This window comes from Clupea harengus, chromosome 8 (assembly GCF_900700415.2).
Source record: "Clupea harengus chromosome 8, Ch_v2.0.2, whole genome shotgun sequence".
NCBI classification, from domain to species: domain Eukaryota; kingdom Metazoa; phylum Chordata; class Actinopteri; order Clupeiformes; family Clupeidae; genus Clupea; species Clupea harengus.
Genome location: NC_045159.1, coordinates 10,422,124 through 10,439,113, shown reverse-complemented (window position 1 = coordinate 10,439,113; position 16,990 = coordinate 10,422,124). Strand labels below are relative to the sequence as shown.

Sequence of the window (16,990 nt, the reverse complement as noted above, 5' to 3'; positions counted from 1 at the left end):
GTGTGTGATTGGCTGCCACTGTATTATCACGCGGGAATGTATAGGGTCCCATACTGTTATGTCGCAGTGAACTGCGACAAGGAACGTCTCGGTTACTTACGTAACCTCGGTTCCTTGAGCAGGAACCAGACATAACAAATTTGGCGTGTACAGTGTGACCTTGGTTTGATATTCTTGCTCAGTTTTCATTCCAAGACTGATCTGTGGGGCGCGTCGCAAGATAGGGACTCCTGAGGGGGCGGGCTCAGGAGTGCACGCTGACAGATCTCGCAGCCTTTCAGGCGTGAATGGATAAATGCTTCGATTTAGGCTCATGACTAGTGTCATGTACCATACTGTTATGTCTGGTTCCTGCTCAAGGAACCGAGGTTACGTAAGTAACCGAGACGTTTTGTTTTGTTTTGTGTGACTCTGATTACTTGAATTAGATGCCCAGAACAGTAAGGTTGTAAGAAGAAAGAGACATCTAAAAGCAGACTCTGAAAACAGGAGAGATATTTAAAATACAGAATATGTTTCAAAAACAGGTCCTACAAACTTATTAGGAAGAGATGTATGTGGGTTGGGCATTAGAATTGTTCCAACAATACATTGGTTTTAGAATAAATTAAACAATGATGTCCCAAAATATTATAGAATATACACTGTTGAGCCCAAAAAAAAAAAAAGATTTAAAGAGAAATTTAAGCCTGTCACACTAACTACATTAACCTAGATTGATGCATTGGACTAACACAGGCTGGGTGGGGGCTGAGTGCTGGCTCAAAAGAATATGCTGTTCCTCCAGATAAGAAGACCTGTAAACAACATTGTTGTTAAGATTTTTTGCAGAAACAAGGCCACAAAATGAGCAGCTATCTTTAAAAAACACCTCAGCCACAGACAAAGAAATAAATTATGTCTTAGCACATACACGACAAGCCATTCGTACAAACTGTAGACTGTAAAAAAGGTTATATGACATCTGTGTTAATGCATAAGTGGGGACTTAAAGTTGATACCAGTGCCATACTATTCCACACGGCTAGATCCAGTAGCCCAAGCAATGTCTGAATGTTTACAAGCAGTAGTGGCTGCAGGCCTCTGCTCCTATTGTACTAAACAGACACTTACACTGAAATTTCCACATGCTTACTTTTATTTTTTATTTTTTTTGCTCACTCAGCCTCATATCAATATTGAGCGCTGCGTGACATTTAACCCAGTTACACTTTTACTTACGGCAGAGAACAGATAAAAACTATGGCAGCCAGAGCTGACCTACAAGATATGCCTTTTCCAGAAGCTGATTTAACTATTGTTTGTTGATGGTTCAAGCAAATAAACCTTGAACGCATAGCCACTACTTCCAAACAATTCTGCACAAGCAGTGGAACTGATTTCCCTGATTGCGCACACACACACATGCAAAAGACCCGGTTTCATTGGGAAACCAAAAAGCAGACAAGGCCACAAACCAGGTTGCACTACAACAACCATTTGACACCTACACAATTGAAGAATTAGATCTCACAATACTACAAGATATGCTGCAATATTGAGCCATGGTGAAAACATGCCTCAATAAGTGGGGATAGTAAGCATATATTTGTAGTTCTTATTTATATTTTATGAGAAAGATATTTAATTATTCATTATTGATTTTATTGAGTTAAATCCCAACGAAAGAAAGAAATATTGTCTAGCCATAGACAATCACTGTTCATACAACCCCCAGTCAGCCGGACTGGTAGAAAAGAATGAACCAAACTATTAAAAGCTAATTGAGAATCCAAGAGTGAAATTAGTGAATTAAGCATGCATGTTGTTATCACTGTTTGAAATTATGTATGGAAGAATCTACACTGCCTAAACACTCAAACCATTTGCTGAATCAGACAAGAGATTGAATATACATTTGCAGAATATATGGCAAAAATGTGAATTAGCAAAATGCTCTCAGAACTCTCTGTGCTCCGCAGGAACCTATGAGGCTGAAACCAAGGTTGGGTTCTGCCGGATGCCTGATGGGGAACAGGGCCTTCAAGGACACAGCAAAGAGGCCTTGTTTGAATGTAATCTGAAGCCTAGGCGAGCTAATGACACACACACAGTCGACATCCACTATGTTGGCCTACAAATGCAAAGTATACAAATGTGTGATGAGAAATATGATGACATTTTAAATGATTGACTTATGATGAGATGAAATAATGCTCAGTAATGATCTCTGTTCCGAAAATCCATGTGATGAAGCTCAGTGATGATTTTGAGGTTATCCATTGAAATTGATAATTGACGAATTAAGAAAGATGATTTGTGATTTTGATTTTAATTTTAATTGTGATTTTGACTGTGATTTTGAATTATCCATTGAAACGGATAAAAGGAGGGACTGATGGAGATAATTTCCAAGCACTGTTAATGACTTAAGAATATATGAATCAAGTACCTTTTATTATTAATGACCTTATATGAATCATGTACTTATGTAAGCAGGAACATGGCTTTTCTGTGTTTCTGCGTGTGTAACTTAGAATATTAGGTGTCACTTAGTCTGCATATGTACAAGAGCATGTTTAGACCAGAAGTGATAAGAAGGGTCGAACTGTGCTTCTTCCAACCTTGCAAAACTTCCATCCTTGCCTCGGACTTCAGAAATCCACCACGTGGTTATCCCTACTGAACGCTAAACTTCTGTCTATATAAACCTTGTGCGATGTGTTTATCATTGCTTCACTTTCAGCCTTGTGCTGGGAGTGAGCCCGATTGTTGTTTGTCTAATAAATATACTTATATGCAGCTCCGGAGTCCTGAGGTAACTAGGGTGAATTTTCACCTATCACCTATCAGGCATGTCCTGTTCTGGGAGCTGAGTGTGTGTAGTAGTTGAGACAGCTGGTTCTGAGTTAACATTTAATTTTATTTATTTATTGAAGGACACCTGATACTTTGATACTGACATGCATAGCAGCAGTAAACAGTAGTTATAAATTAGATAAGAGTAATCAATACTTGATCAAATGCAAAAAGATGTTTCAAGTTAGTAAAAGGGTAGTATACACCTAACAAGTTTGCTTTAGCTGTTTTCGGATGTCCTTTGTTACGTTGTTTCTTAGAGAGGCAGGAGAGTCAAGAAAAGTCTGCAGGGCATGATCTCTCTCCTTCATTAGCCTCCATATGTGGCCTTTAATCCAGAGGAGAATATATTTACTGGTACCTATGGATTGGCTTTTTTTGAGATATTGTTTTGTTGTATTTTGAATTGTGGATTGCTTAATGAATGATTGCTTAATTGGGTCAAGAAGTTCTGAATGAATCTTGTGTCTGGCCGATGCTTTCTCTAATCCAGCCAAGGTCATGGGGTCGATGCTTAGAGTGTGAACCCTGACAAAGCAGAGCCACTGTAATGCAAGTGGATGTTGGTGATAAGCAACTACTGAGTGGCTATATTAAAAATATGAATTGCGGAGACAGGTGAAATGTGAACATGCAGGCCTAGCGGTCCCTCTCACATACCTGAGTAAGTCATTACTCTGTGCACTGACATAAACAAGGGGGTTTGTGTGTGAAATTTATCAGTGTTGATTCATGCACCTCAATTCTATCATGCATTTTCTACATCTAAACACCTGCCCGACTGATAAGCTTGACCTGAACAAATAAACTCTCTCACTGTTTCAACCCTAGGGATTACGCCTGGCATGAAGTGTATTTTTAAGGCAGGTGAGGTGACTGCTGACAGAGAGCTGGAATGTAACTGGAAACTGAAGAGACAATGGACCAGGACAAAAGCAGCCTTCAAATAAAACTGACGTAGTTGTCAAGCTTGTCATGTCCCATAACATTCAGCAAAAGTGAGAGAAAAAAGCTCTATGCATCCTGACTCCAATAAAACTTGAGTTTGAAGTTATCTGTTATTAGCCTATTTCGATTAACTCCCTTTTAATCAACTCTAAGAAAGCCTATTTTGTATCGAAACACCACCACCACATAATAAATTAATCAGAGAATTAAACTGAACAGATTAAAGTGACTGAATGGGGATGGCTTTTTTTGCATTTTATCCATTAATTACGCCGGTCACTATGTAGCACTTGCCAAGGACTCTCAAAAACAGTCAGCGTCATAACTTAGCTCAGGAACCATCACACAGACTTACTGGAAAGTGGTTAGCTACTTAAAGCATCTCCCCAGGAGAATCCAGAAGGCCGTTTTGAAAGGGATCATAAGCTTGGATCACAAGGTAATGGGCACAGGACACCATACTGATTTATCCAGTAGAGACGAGAGAAACAGTGGGGAAATCCCCAGAACTGGGTCATGGAAGGATAGATTCATGAATGCATTCAAACTGGCTGTATGACCATAGGTTAAAGAGCATAGGTTAAAGAGCATTTTTCTGTGAAGCATTCTTTTGCATTCAATATGTTTGTACTCTGCAGGTACGGCATAATCATCCACGCACACGTGGACTACGCTCTCTATCGCTCTTATAATGGCCTCCCAAAACTACATAGTCAGAAGATAGGTACATAGTCAGGAGAACGGGCAATTTGAAAAAGATTGCATTTCAATAGCTGCAATCTCATTCATTTTCATCTCAAATAGAGCTGCACTCATGCAATTCACATTCATCAGAGTAGTGCAAGTGACATTTTGGTCTGAGAAGTACTGACTACACATGTGCACCTGTCTGCATATCCAATATTTGTGTGTGTGTGTGTGTGTGTGTGTGTGTACGCAGTCTGAACTCACAACATAGCACTTTGATGCAGGCAGCATGCAGGTTGTTTTCCGCCCGGATGAAAGAGCGCATGCCGATGACGAAGAGGTTGCCGAAGCAGGTGATGAAGGCGATGACCCAGACAGACACCCGCAGGATGAGGTTGGCCAGCAGGTTCTCAAAAGAGGAGATCCCGTCTGTGTTGGGCTTGCACTTCCTCACGTGAGGGGCGTAGGAGCAATACTGGAAATCCTTGAAGTATCTGAGAGACAAACAGCAAACTCAACAGAAAGAGAGAGAGAGAGAGAGAGCATGCGTGACAAACTGTGTGAAAGACAGGAAGTTTAGGGAGAGCATGGATGACAATCTGTGTGAAAGACAGGATTGTTCAGGAAAGTTCAGGATGTCTAAGGAACAATTAAATAGCCAACATGGAAAGGTAAAAGGCAAGCATACGACTTCTAAACTTCATCCACTTGTTTTTAATAGACAGAGTATTGGGTACCAGTTTCAAAGTTGGCATATTTTTGTAAAAATGTGAAAAAATATGGAAATATCTTGGCTAAATGAAACACATACATGTGGGAAAGATTTTTCATGGGAAGGAACATGTTGGTGTGGATATCTGGAATCTCGATGCCTTCCAGCCCTCTAAAGATGGGGAGAGATGGCAAAGAAACAATCATTTAATGGGAAGTTGTTAAAGGGAGAAAGACAAAACAGTTAATCAGAAACATAATGTGCATCTAATAATAACATCTCTTATGCACATGGGCATAATGAATGTGTCTTGTCTGCACGTAATAAACAATAATATACAATATTCATTATTTTTATTATTTTATATATATCTTATAATTACAACAATCTAAATGTGTAACTCACAGGGATTCAAGCTGGATCAGATGATCAAAGTGACCTGCATGGATGTGATGTAGTGGATTGTAGGAAATGTTTCTGAGGCAAACAAATAAGTGTTAATACAAGAACTACCATGAAAAAACCTCTTGAGGAAACATAATGGTAATATCATCGCTCATCAAAATGAACGGTTGTGCACCTCAGACTCACAGTTTGAGAAGAGTTTTTAAACTCTTAAACGTGTTGTTGGACAGCACCGAAATCCTGTTACCGGACAAGTCCCTGATAGCAAAAGAACAGGTCCACAGAATGAAATTCTGCAGCAAGGTCATTTTAAAAGTGATGAATAAATGGATATCTGTGAGCTCCTTGTAATAAAAAACTGAAGGCCTCAAGGACAAGTTTGATCAAACCATTTGACTGTTAAATCAGACTTACAGTTCTGCTAACTCTGAAAGTGACTGGAAGGAATTTTCCGGAAGAGTCTTGATCTTATTGTCACGCAGCGTTCTGGTGAGGTGAAAATAATAAGAATGTAATTCATTTGTTGTTTTCAATTGTCCTCTTATCACCCAGACAGCATTACATGGATTATGACAGACAAATCATTTGAGACACAAAACCAAGTTTTCTCCATTGATTCAGTTCCGATTTATCTGATTATCTTTTTTAGCTAGGGCACATCCACTACCCACTACAGACAAAAATAGATACAGTACAGGCGCACACACACACACGCACACACACTCTCCCATCCTGCTCAGTCTGCCACCTTGCAGCAGAGAACAGCGAATCATAGTAATCATTACACCTTAACACTGAAGAGTTCCACAAAGAGACATCCTGCCTTATTATATCCCTTTGTCTGGTGGCACAAAGACTCAGCACAAGGCAAGAGTGGATTCAGGGTGGATGCTGCTTTTCCTGAGGACCAAATGCACTCACTACCTCCCTTTCCAGAAACTAACAGAAGAGAGGACTTACATGGAGACCCTACTGGTCTCTTACAACATGGGCATGGATCCACCTAAATGCACCATAGATTGTGTATATATGTATTTGTAGAAATGTTTACAGACAAGCACCGAAGATCAAGTAGTAGTAGCTGCATATGGTGGCACACACACACACACACACACACATACATTGCAGCTACACACTCCTACAAACACATATGGGGTGGATTATTGTACAAGCATGGCGCAGATCCCAATCTGAGCTGTACGCACAATACTGTGAGGTCACTGCAGTCCATAAGCCCGAGGTAAGTCATCATCTCCAGGTGGTTTTCAGCCAAATCCCTAACAAGGAGAAAACACCATGGGAGCACTTTAAAAAAAAACATAAACATCTAAAACACACACATTAAAGAGTCTCTTGCTGTCTGTGGCTGTAGACTGAGGGTGTCCTGTCCTGAGGGTGCTAACATGTACTAGCCAATTAATATCATCACCTTCAAAAACACAACCCAAGGAAGAGAAATTCAGCCCTGGACTTGTCCACTAGGACTGGTCTGGGGGGGTCAGGGGGCATGGGGGTTGGCCGATGGCCGATGGCCAGTATATCACTGATCCAAGGTCATGTTAGTCAGATGTCACCATGAACTTTGTAGTACAACTTCATCGCCTACATCAATGCTTTTAGCAATCATAAGGTTGCATATAGTATTCAAAAATGTCATAGCATGACATTTTACTCCGGCGTTTTACAATCCCACAATACCATGTCCATGTCCAAAACTCTTCACAGTGCCAAACATGCAGCTGAGCACATCAGTACATCAGCAAAAACACTTGATACTTCACCCAAAAGTGACTAACTATAGCAAATGCGCTAGCCAGAAAGACTACTTTGTCACTCAAAATACAACAGACTACAAAACAGAGACAACTTGAAGCATTTACTGTATTATGTGTTGCCGTACCTTTTATTTCTGCATAGATTAGTGTTGCATGGTTCGCCTGCCACAGTACTGAACAGACTACTAATGAGTGTGATACATTTACTGTAATTGCATCCATGGATCACATTCACTGATTACCTCATGATTTACACATGCAACAATAATAATGGAAAAATCTCTTCTGTGACAACTGCCTGTATACATTCATATTTCAATGCAACTATGACCACTTTTGTATAGATGGCAACAAAACTGCAAACAAAATAAGGGAATACATTTTCTGCAAAAATTAGAGTAATCTGTTATATTTCAAACATATAGTTTCATTTGTCTGTCAAAATACAGCACTTTCCAGCTACAGTGATATAAAATCTGTCAGGTTTTGAACTGAGAGTTAACTGTTCTGAACAGAGCAGCTTAATGCTGTAGTTGTATAGAGTTAGCTCTATACACTGACTGAGAGAGGCATTCGTGAATTTCACAAGAAGTGAACATTGGATGCATTTTATATCAAGACAATGCAAAAGTATCCACCGTTTAGTCCACATAGTTTACTGATATGGTGAATAAGCGAAGGGTTTTGAAATTGCACCAACAATAGTGTCAAACCGATTGTAAAAAAAACTGTAAAGCGATTATGAAAGAACAGCACTATAAAACCTTCATAACGAAAACCCTGTCATGCTGTCCAGGGGGATCAGCATAGTGACGGGTCGAGCCAGCACCCACACCAGGTGCCCAGTAGCTGCCGCCATGATGAAGAGTTCAGCCCGCCACAGCACAGCTAGCTGAACAAGCAGATGGTGGTTTGGCATCTGCAACTGACTCCTAATCTGTGCTGACACAGAAAAGGTCCCTTGTAGTGAACGTGATTTCATAATTCACCCCTGTTCTTAGTGTGGTTCTACACACTGTTGTTTCAGGTAATTTAAGTAATGTGTTACGTGTATAAGTATGACTGTTCCGGGATCGCGGTCCCTTTAAATATTCTGTTGTTGTGATGACGTCGAGCCCCATGTGCGTTAGGTTACAGGGCAGCGGCATCTTGTCATTCATTCCTGTTGGTATGTCAAAATAAACGAGACACACACTTGTGTACTCAACTTGAGGAATTGCCTTTTGCGTTTAAATGCAACTTCCACACTGGTGAGCCCGACGTTTGTTTGCTGGACGTATTCACAAACACGACTCGACCATGACCGCGAACGCTGTTACCCTCAAACTCCCCGAATTCTGGGAATCGTCAGCGTCGGCATGGTTTGCCCAGACTGAAGCGCAGTTCGCGTTGCGGGAGATAACCGCTGATACAACACGGTACTACTACGTTGTGTCAGCCCTCGGTAACTCAACAGCAACCAGAGTGGTGAGTCTCCTTAAACATCCTCCAGCTACGGAGAAATATGCAGCGCTCAAAGCCCACCTGTTAAAGACTTTTGAACTGTCCGACGCTGAGAGAGCTAGCAGGCTTTTCTCCCTCCAAGGACTGGGTGATAGCAAAACTGAGCTCATGGACCGTATGCTGGATTTACTGGGTGAGCACAGACCCGATTTTCTTTTCATTCAACTTTTCCTGCGTCAGCTGCCTTCCCAAGTCAGAGCTGCATTGGCCAACACCACAATCACTGACTATCGAAAACTGGCTGAAGAGGCTGATACATTTTTCCTGGCAAGTCAAGGGCATTGTGTCATGGCCGCGCTTCTTCCCACACACGTCGCTCCTGTGACAATGGAGGATTCTACACTTGTCGCAGCAACCTCTTCTCGTCGGCAGCAGTCTTCAGGTCGGCAGCAGTCTTCAGGCCCCCAGCAGTCTTCTTCAGGCTTGTGCTTCTATCACGAGAAGTTTGGACCGAATGCTCTTAAATGCCGTTCGCCATGCAGTTTCGGCGGGTTGGGAAACGCCAGGGCCGGCGCTCATTAGTGGCCATGAGTGTCGGCGGCGTAGGCAGGCTGCTTTTTATCCGTGACAGCATCTCCGGAGGACGTTTCCTGTGCGACACGGGTGCACAGAGGAGCGTCCTGCCTGCATCCTGTTTGGACATGGTGACCGACAGCCATGGCCCCCCGATGGAAGCTGCTAATGGGACCCCCATCCGCACGTATGGAATAAGGTACATTGAGTTGTGTTTTGGAGGGCATCGTTTTGGCTGGGATTTTGTAACGGCAAAAGTCGCCGTTCCCCTCCTTGGCGCTGATTTTTTGTGTGCGCATGGACTGTTGGTGGATGTTAAGAACCGCCGTTTGATCGACGCTGTCACGTTCTGCTCTTATACGTGCACACTCAGCGGGGCTGACTCCATACGACTGTCTAGCATGCTCTCCCCATCGGATGACTTCCACCGTTTGCTGGCTGGTTTTCCAGCACTCACTCAGCCCACCTTCTCTGCGTCTGCTGTGAAGCATGGTGTGGAGCACCATATCGCCACTACTGGTCCACCCGTCTACGCCCGTGCTCGGCGCCTCGACCCGACCAAGCTTGCCGTTGCTAAGACTGAGTTTTCAAACATGGAACGCCTTGGCATAGTCCGCCGATCCGACAGCCTGTGGGCGTCGCCCCTGCACATCGTCCCCAAACCTGGTGGCGGCTGGCGCCCATGTGGCGACTACCGGCGGCTTAATGAGGCAACGACACCTGACCGATACCCAGTCCCGAACATACAGGATTTTTCAGCACACCTGGCCGGTATGGTGATTTTTTCTAAGGTAGACCTCGTCCCGGGCTATCATCAGGTGCCCATGCACTCACTGGACATTCCGAAAACAGCAGTGATCACGCCATTTGGTCTTTTTCAGTTCTTAAGGATGCCGTTCGGCCTTAAAAACTCAGCCCAATCTTTTCAGCGCCTCATGGACTCTGTTTTACGTGACCTGCCTTTTCTTTTTGTGTATCTGGACGACATTCTGGTAGCGAGCACGTCCAAATCTCAGCACCTGTTGCACCTCCGAACACTTTTCGAGCGGCTCAACCAACATGGCCTGATTGTGAACCCTGCCAAGTGCCAGTTTGGTCTCTCCACCATTGACTTCCTGGGACACAGTCACCAAGGACGGTGCAGTCCCTCTCCCATCAAAGGTGGAGGCGGTCACGCAGTTTCCACGGCCGCTCACCGTGAAAGCCCTGCAGGAGTTCCTCGGCATGGTGAACTTTTACCACCGTTTCATCCCTCGAGCCGCTCAACTCATGCAGCCCTTGCACAAGGCCTTGAAAGGTAAGCCCACGCACGCTGTGGACTGGACTGAGGACAGGGACAAGGCTTTTGCTGACACCAAGGCAGCCCTGGCGCAGGCCACCATGCTGGCACATCCTTCAGCCACAGCCTCCATCGCCATCACCTCGGACGCCTCGGACTACGCTGTCGGTGCCGTCTACGAGCAGTGGGTAGGCGGGGCCTGGCAGCCGCTTGCTTTCTTCAGCCGCCAGCTGCGCGCTAACGAGCGTAAGTACAGCACTTTCGACCGGGAGCTGCTGGGTCTCTACCTCGCCATCAGGCACTTTCGTTTCCTGCTGGAAGGTCAACACTTCACCGCCTTTGTTGACCACAAGCCGCTGGTTTTCGCCATGGCAAAGGTGGCCGAGCCGTGGTCCGCCCGCCAGCAACGTCATCTGTCCTACATTTCCGAGTTCACCACGGATTTACAGCACGTGGCCGGTAAGGACAACCAGGTCGCGGACTGCCTGTCACGGGCTGTGGCAGGGGCAGTCCATCTTGGTCTGGATTACGGCCGCATGGCAGCGGATCACACCACCGACCCAGACGTGCACACCCTGAGGACCTCGACTACAGGTTTGACAATAGAGGATGTGGTTTTTGGTGAAGCCGACACCACGCTCATGTGTGACGTCTCCACAGGCAGCCCTCGGCCGATCGTTCCCACGGGGTGGAGACGACGCGTTTTTGACGCCATCCATGGTCTCTCCCACCCTGGGTCGAAAGCGTCACAGAGGCTGGTGGCGGCGAAGTTTGTTTTGCACGGCCTCAAAAAGGACGTAAGAGACTGGGCTACCACTTGCATCGAGTGCCAACGGGCCAAAGTACACCGCCACACTAAAGCCCCGTTAGAGTTTTTCCCGGTGCCAGAGAGGCGGTTTGACCATGTTAACGTGGATCTGGTTGGCCCTCTGCCCTCCTCTCATGGTTTCACCTACCTGTTGACCATGGTTGATAGGACCACCCGTTGGCCCGAGGCTGTGCCACTGACATCGTTGGTATCTGTCGAGATGACACAGGCATTTATCGGCACCTGGGTTGCCCGTTTCGGCACCCCTTCGGACATATCTTCTGACCGGGGCACACAGTTCACGTCTGAGCTGTGGAACGCGGTGGCCCAGAGCCTCGGAGCGAAACTCCACCGCACGACGGCATACCACCCGCAGGCTAACGGACTCTGTGAACGATTTCATAGGTCGATGAAGGCTTCTCTTCGTGCCGGCCTCAAAGACAGCAACTGGGTCGACAAGCTCCCGTGGGTGATGCTTGGCATCAGGACTGCACCAAAGGAAGACCTACAGTCCTCATCTGCGGAGCTTGTCTATGGCCAGCCACTGCGGGTTCCAGGGGATTTTGTTCCTGCCTCCACCGTTCCCTGGTCTGCGACTCTCCAGCGGGCCGCGCTACTGGACAATGCGAGGCTTTTCGCACCTGTCCCCACTTCCCGTCACGGCCTCCCTCAGTCGCACATCCCTGCTGGGCTGCAGACGGCTAAATACGTCTTCATTCGCCACGACGCTCACAGGGGACCGCTACGCCTGCCCTACGAGGGCCCATTCCGTGTTTTGGAGACGGGAGACAAACATTTTGTGGTGGACATGGGTGGTAAACCGGAGCGACTCTCCATTGACCGCCTCAAACCAGCTCATTTGGACGTTGCTAGGCCCATTGAATTGGCCCAACCCCCACGACGCGGGCGTCCTCCAGCTCTGCACCCACCCCCTGCTCCCCTCCCTCCCAAAACTCCCACACTCCATGCCCCACACCCGTGTCATGGTGGTACACCTGCCACGGTAGTGTCGCCTCGACCCCCTGTAAAGCACAGCCGTTCTGGCCGATTAATACGACCACCACGCCGATAATTTTTTTGTTATATGGTGAATTCTGGGGGGACGTGTGTAGTGAACGTGATTTCATAATTCACCCTTGTTCTTAGTGTGGTTCTACACACTGTTGTTTCAGGTAATTTAAGTAATGTGTTACGTGTATAAGTATGACTGTTCCGGGATCGCGGTCCCTTTAAATATTCTGTTGTTGTGATGACGTCGAGCCCCATGTGTGTTAGGTTACAGGGCAGCGGCATCTTGTCATTCATTCCTGTTGGTATGTCAAAATAAACGAGACACACACTTGTGTACTCAACTTGAGGAATTGCCTTTTGCGTTTAAATGCAACTTCCACACCCTGTCAGATGCCACTGTCAACGAGAATGAAGATGGCCCTCTCCCACTTATTCAATGTTTATTACCACAAACAAAGCCAACAGTCCCTCAGACAGCAGAGACACTGGGTGAAACACTGGGTGTGTGTTTGATGGGAGGAGAAGAAAAGATGCCCAGTAAAGATCCAATGCAAATTGTGAGAGAGAGTGAGAGAGAGAGAGAGAGAGAGAGAGAGATGTGCTGTAGTGTCTATGGTACTCCTGCTGATGGTCTCCCAACTAATATAACATAACAAGGAACGTCCAACCACCTCAGTGAGAGGTGCGCAAGGGGGGCGTTGTTCACATTTTGTATTCATTTATTTTTTAGTCAACTTCACTTCACTTTGGCCTTGCAGTTACAACGCTGTCATAGAATGGGGATTGACCACATCAGTGTGGTATTCAGAAGAGATAACAAGAGCAGACACATGCCAATGCTGCTCTTCCCTGACCATTCAACTGGTCAGCTCCATGAAAGAAAAAAAGCAAGCTCTCCCTTCCTTTGCCCATCTCTCACTGAAATGAAAATCGCCCCAGACCTCTCCCATTGACTCCCATGTTAAATCCATTTTTTTCACAAAACAGAGCTCTCAATGCATTCTCTATGGCTTCCGGGAGGGCTCGCCCCTCCATGTCTTGTCATAAGTAGTGGACGTAAAAGCCTATACGAACGTCATACAGCTTCGACGGAGGCATATTCTGTCAAGATGGCTGCCCTGTCCAGTAACTCGATTCGCTCTTTGACAGAAACTCCTTTTTAGTCGGCGTACTAATGAAGATAAATTGACAACAAAACAATTAGGACTTCCTAGACCAAATGTATCCATTCAACAGGTTTCTACAAAGGGAGAATTCGAATGAAAGTGGCTAACGCGGTCTGTATTTCATATACCACTGTCACTTTTCATAGGTTTTACAGTGTGTTTCACAGTTCGATTCTTGCACTAACACTGAATAATTTTTTATGTGATGACTTATTTTGCTTTTGTAAGTCAATACTTTCAAGATCAGTCAATACATTTTGTTGGTTTTGACTTATGTTACCCCTTCTTTATGATGTTACTGGACATATCATGTGTCCTGTTAAGCTATGTTACATCATACAACATTTGAGACACGTGGATAATGAAAAAGTGGGATCATTTAATGTGGAGCCACATCATGTTTGCTTATGAAGGCTCCTGGATGCAACTTTCTTCCATAGCTTTCCACCTGTAACTTGCTACTCTAGCTATGTAGCAAGAGGGGACATATTACTGTTGTGTGCTGCCAATAGTGGACAAAAAGGTATTGCTGTATGAGTTAATCAGCTAACTTAATGTACCTACTGAATGGGTCGCCTTAATCATTATCAAAAAATTTGCCCCCCCTGAGAATTTTTTCAGGAGCCGCCACTGTTTTAGCTTCAGAGAGCGTCCTTTGAGGATTGTGAAAATGAGTCCACTTTACAGGTAAAGGTCAGGTATTTAGAAGATGCTTTTATCCAAAGCGACTCACTGACAACCTGCAGCAATTGGGAATCAAACATAGGTCAACTGCTTACAAAGCATGACTTTCACATATAAAAAAAGGTCTGACTTGGATAGCAAATGTACTGCATTGGTGCATTCAGACATTTAGTTTACCAATGAATGGTAAGTGCATTATTCAAGTACATGAAGTTATCATAGTGTTTCTGATCATTTTGATTCTCTCTGTAGTTATGAGTTACATTTTGTATTTGTTAAGTTTATTTGTTTTTTTTGTTAAGTGCTCTTCTAATAACAATTGGCATGTAGTTTGTGTGTGTGGGTGTCTGTGTGGGTGTGTGTGTCTGTGCTAGAGGTCATGAACTGATAAACTAATGGTGAAGAATCTAAATTCGAGTTCCTCTCAAATAAGCTAGTTTCTTTCCATTCAAGGAAGGGGTCAGTGGAGACATCCAGCTACCGAACGACTAAATCACCGAATCTCATTTCTCTCTCCAGTACATTCTGAACAGCATTCTCATCACCGAGTCAAGTACTTACTTCTGACAATGAGACCTTTACCAGATATTTCACAAAGACAACATCCTCTATCAGAAACCACACTGAATATGAAAAGAGGGGAAAAAAAACCTCTCCAATCTCCCTATATTTAGTGGGCACTGTACCAGATGATACGGCCAAAGCAGCTACATCAACAACACCACCTACTCCCAGATTAATAAAACAGGCAATAAGATTACTATAAACCCATTACAGAGGAAGTGCAGTTATAAATGCAGTGCTTTGATAGAAGTCCCTATCCATTGGAAAACTTTCTCTGTCTATAAAAACTCTCCATAAATCCCGTTCTGTTCCTAAGCTTCCTGCATCACCTCAGGCTTGTATACTGAGTTGACAGCCATTTGATGAAGATGTAGCGATAGCTTAACGCTATTATTGTTTTAATTGAGATTATAAAATCAGATAAGACTCCACAAAGACGTCACAGCATAAGTCTATTACTATGCTTAAGCATGATCTTTATGCCCCAGGGAATCCCAGGGGTTGTGTCCCGAGAGAGAGGCAGAGACAGAGAGAAAGAGAGAGAGAGAGAGGCAGAGAAAGAGAGAGACAGAGAGAAAGAGAGAGAGAGAGACAGAGAAAGAGAGAGAGAGGCAGAGAAAGAGAGAGAAAGAGAGAGAGAGACAGAGAGAAAGAGAGAGCGAGAGAGAGAGAGAGAGAGAGAGAGAGAGAGGATTACTGCAGTGACCCCTGTAGATTGATCACAGTCATATATAATGGAGTAAGTGGTTCGGACTGTTTTTCGTTTATCAAAAGATGAAAATCTAAATGCCCTAAGTCTACTGGAGGAGGTGAAAATAGTTCTCAGAGAAACAAATAAAAATAGTTTATAGGGGCATACAATTAGTTGGAAATTTGGAACTTTGTAAAATTGCATCTGACTCCAGTTGTGGTTAACAAGTTTCACAATAAGTATAAGAGAAATATCAGAATGCAGAGGTCAAGCAGTCTAACATATGCTGGAGAGGAGCAGTACTTACAGCCAGCTGAGGGAGGGCATGTGGCCGCACAGGCTGGAGTCAGGCAGTTGTGTGAGAGACGTGTTCACAAGGGACCTGGAGGAAAACACAAACATCATCAGCTCACAAACATGCCCTTAAGTGCTGAAACATTTGAGATTACATATGGCCTGTGTGGTTGCAATTCATTTCAGTTAGTTAATTAGAGTTAGTTAAAAGTACAAAGATAGGAGCTAAAGTGCTCAATTCTGGGTTGGAGTTTGTCAAAAGTGTTGTGGCAAGCAGGTTTGAATTGGTTGAATGATCTAACAACTTGGAATGTGTTATTGGACAAGCGAGGAAAGGACCATCATAAGAAGTGCCTTGTTTGTGAGAAGGGTGTGACTGTGATGGCTCGTTTGGAGCTATAGACAACACTGTAGTGTTTGTTGGGTAATGTGACCTGTGTGGACCTTTGTTGTGCTTCCAGATGTAAAAACTGCATCCAGGTGTCTTTAAACTGTAAACCAGATTAAACCAGATTAAACCAATGTAAAAACTGCATCCAGGTGTCTATAAACCAGATTAAACCAACGAGAAGGTAAGAAACTAAAGGATCTAAAGTTAAAGAAAGACACAATGCCCCCTCTTTAGCTGTGCACATCACAGTCCTGTTAATGCAGATATGTTTAAACCATTACCTTTAACAAATCCATAATCAGAGGTCACAGGAGCAGAGCACAGAGAAAGTTGGATTGAGAGCAAAATGAAAATAATGAAAAAGCGAGGCTCTGAGGGATGAGAGTCTGTCCTTTCTCTCCCCCTCTGAACCTCTTCATTCTGCTGAAAAAAATCTCATCAAGGACAGTCAGATGAGGAGTGCCTTGGGCCATGTTGAAAAGGAGAGGACCAAATTGGCTCTCGGGTATCATGCATCAAGAAATTACATTTTTCTGAGACTACTTAATATTTTGCTTAGTCAGAGCCAAAGACTGCCCAAAGATATTGGTCACAAAGCCCGTCATAAAGTACTAATCTGCTAGATCGACTCACAGTGCGTTTATGCTATGTCAGTCACAGGAGTGTGTGTATGGAATTTGAAAACAATATATTTGAGCAGATTTTTAATGAGATACCAAAA

The 16,990-nt window shown here is 44.2% G+C and overlaps 1 protein-coding gene across 3 annotated transcripts in view; it reads right to left on the bottom strand.

Annotated features, from left to right (window-relative positions):
• Positions 1-16,990, bottom strand: part of LOC105901033 (relaxin family peptide receptor 2) — a 40,366-nt gene that overhangs the window by 11,169 nt on the left and 12,207 nt on the right. For 2 of the 3 annotated variants that reach the window (XM_031571794.2, XM_031571792.2), the window contains 7 exons: positions 15,892-15,966; positions 6,796-6,867; positions 6,005-6,076; positions 5,777-5,848; positions 5,591-5,662; positions 5,285-5,356; positions 4,738-4,967 (listed from right to left, as the gene is read on the bottom strand). In XM_031571794.2, coding sequence (XP_031427654.1) covers positions 4,738-4,967; positions 5,285-5,356; positions 5,591-5,662; positions 5,777-5,848; positions 6,005-6,076; positions 6,796-6,867; positions 15,892-15,966 — 665 coding nt within the window. The remainder of the gene's footprint in view (positions 1-4,737; positions 4,968-5,284; positions 5,357-5,590; positions 5,663-5,776; positions 5,849-6,004; positions 6,077-6,795; positions 6,868-15,891; positions 15,967-16,990) is intronic. The other variant, XM_031571793.2, reaches the window with a different exon arrangement.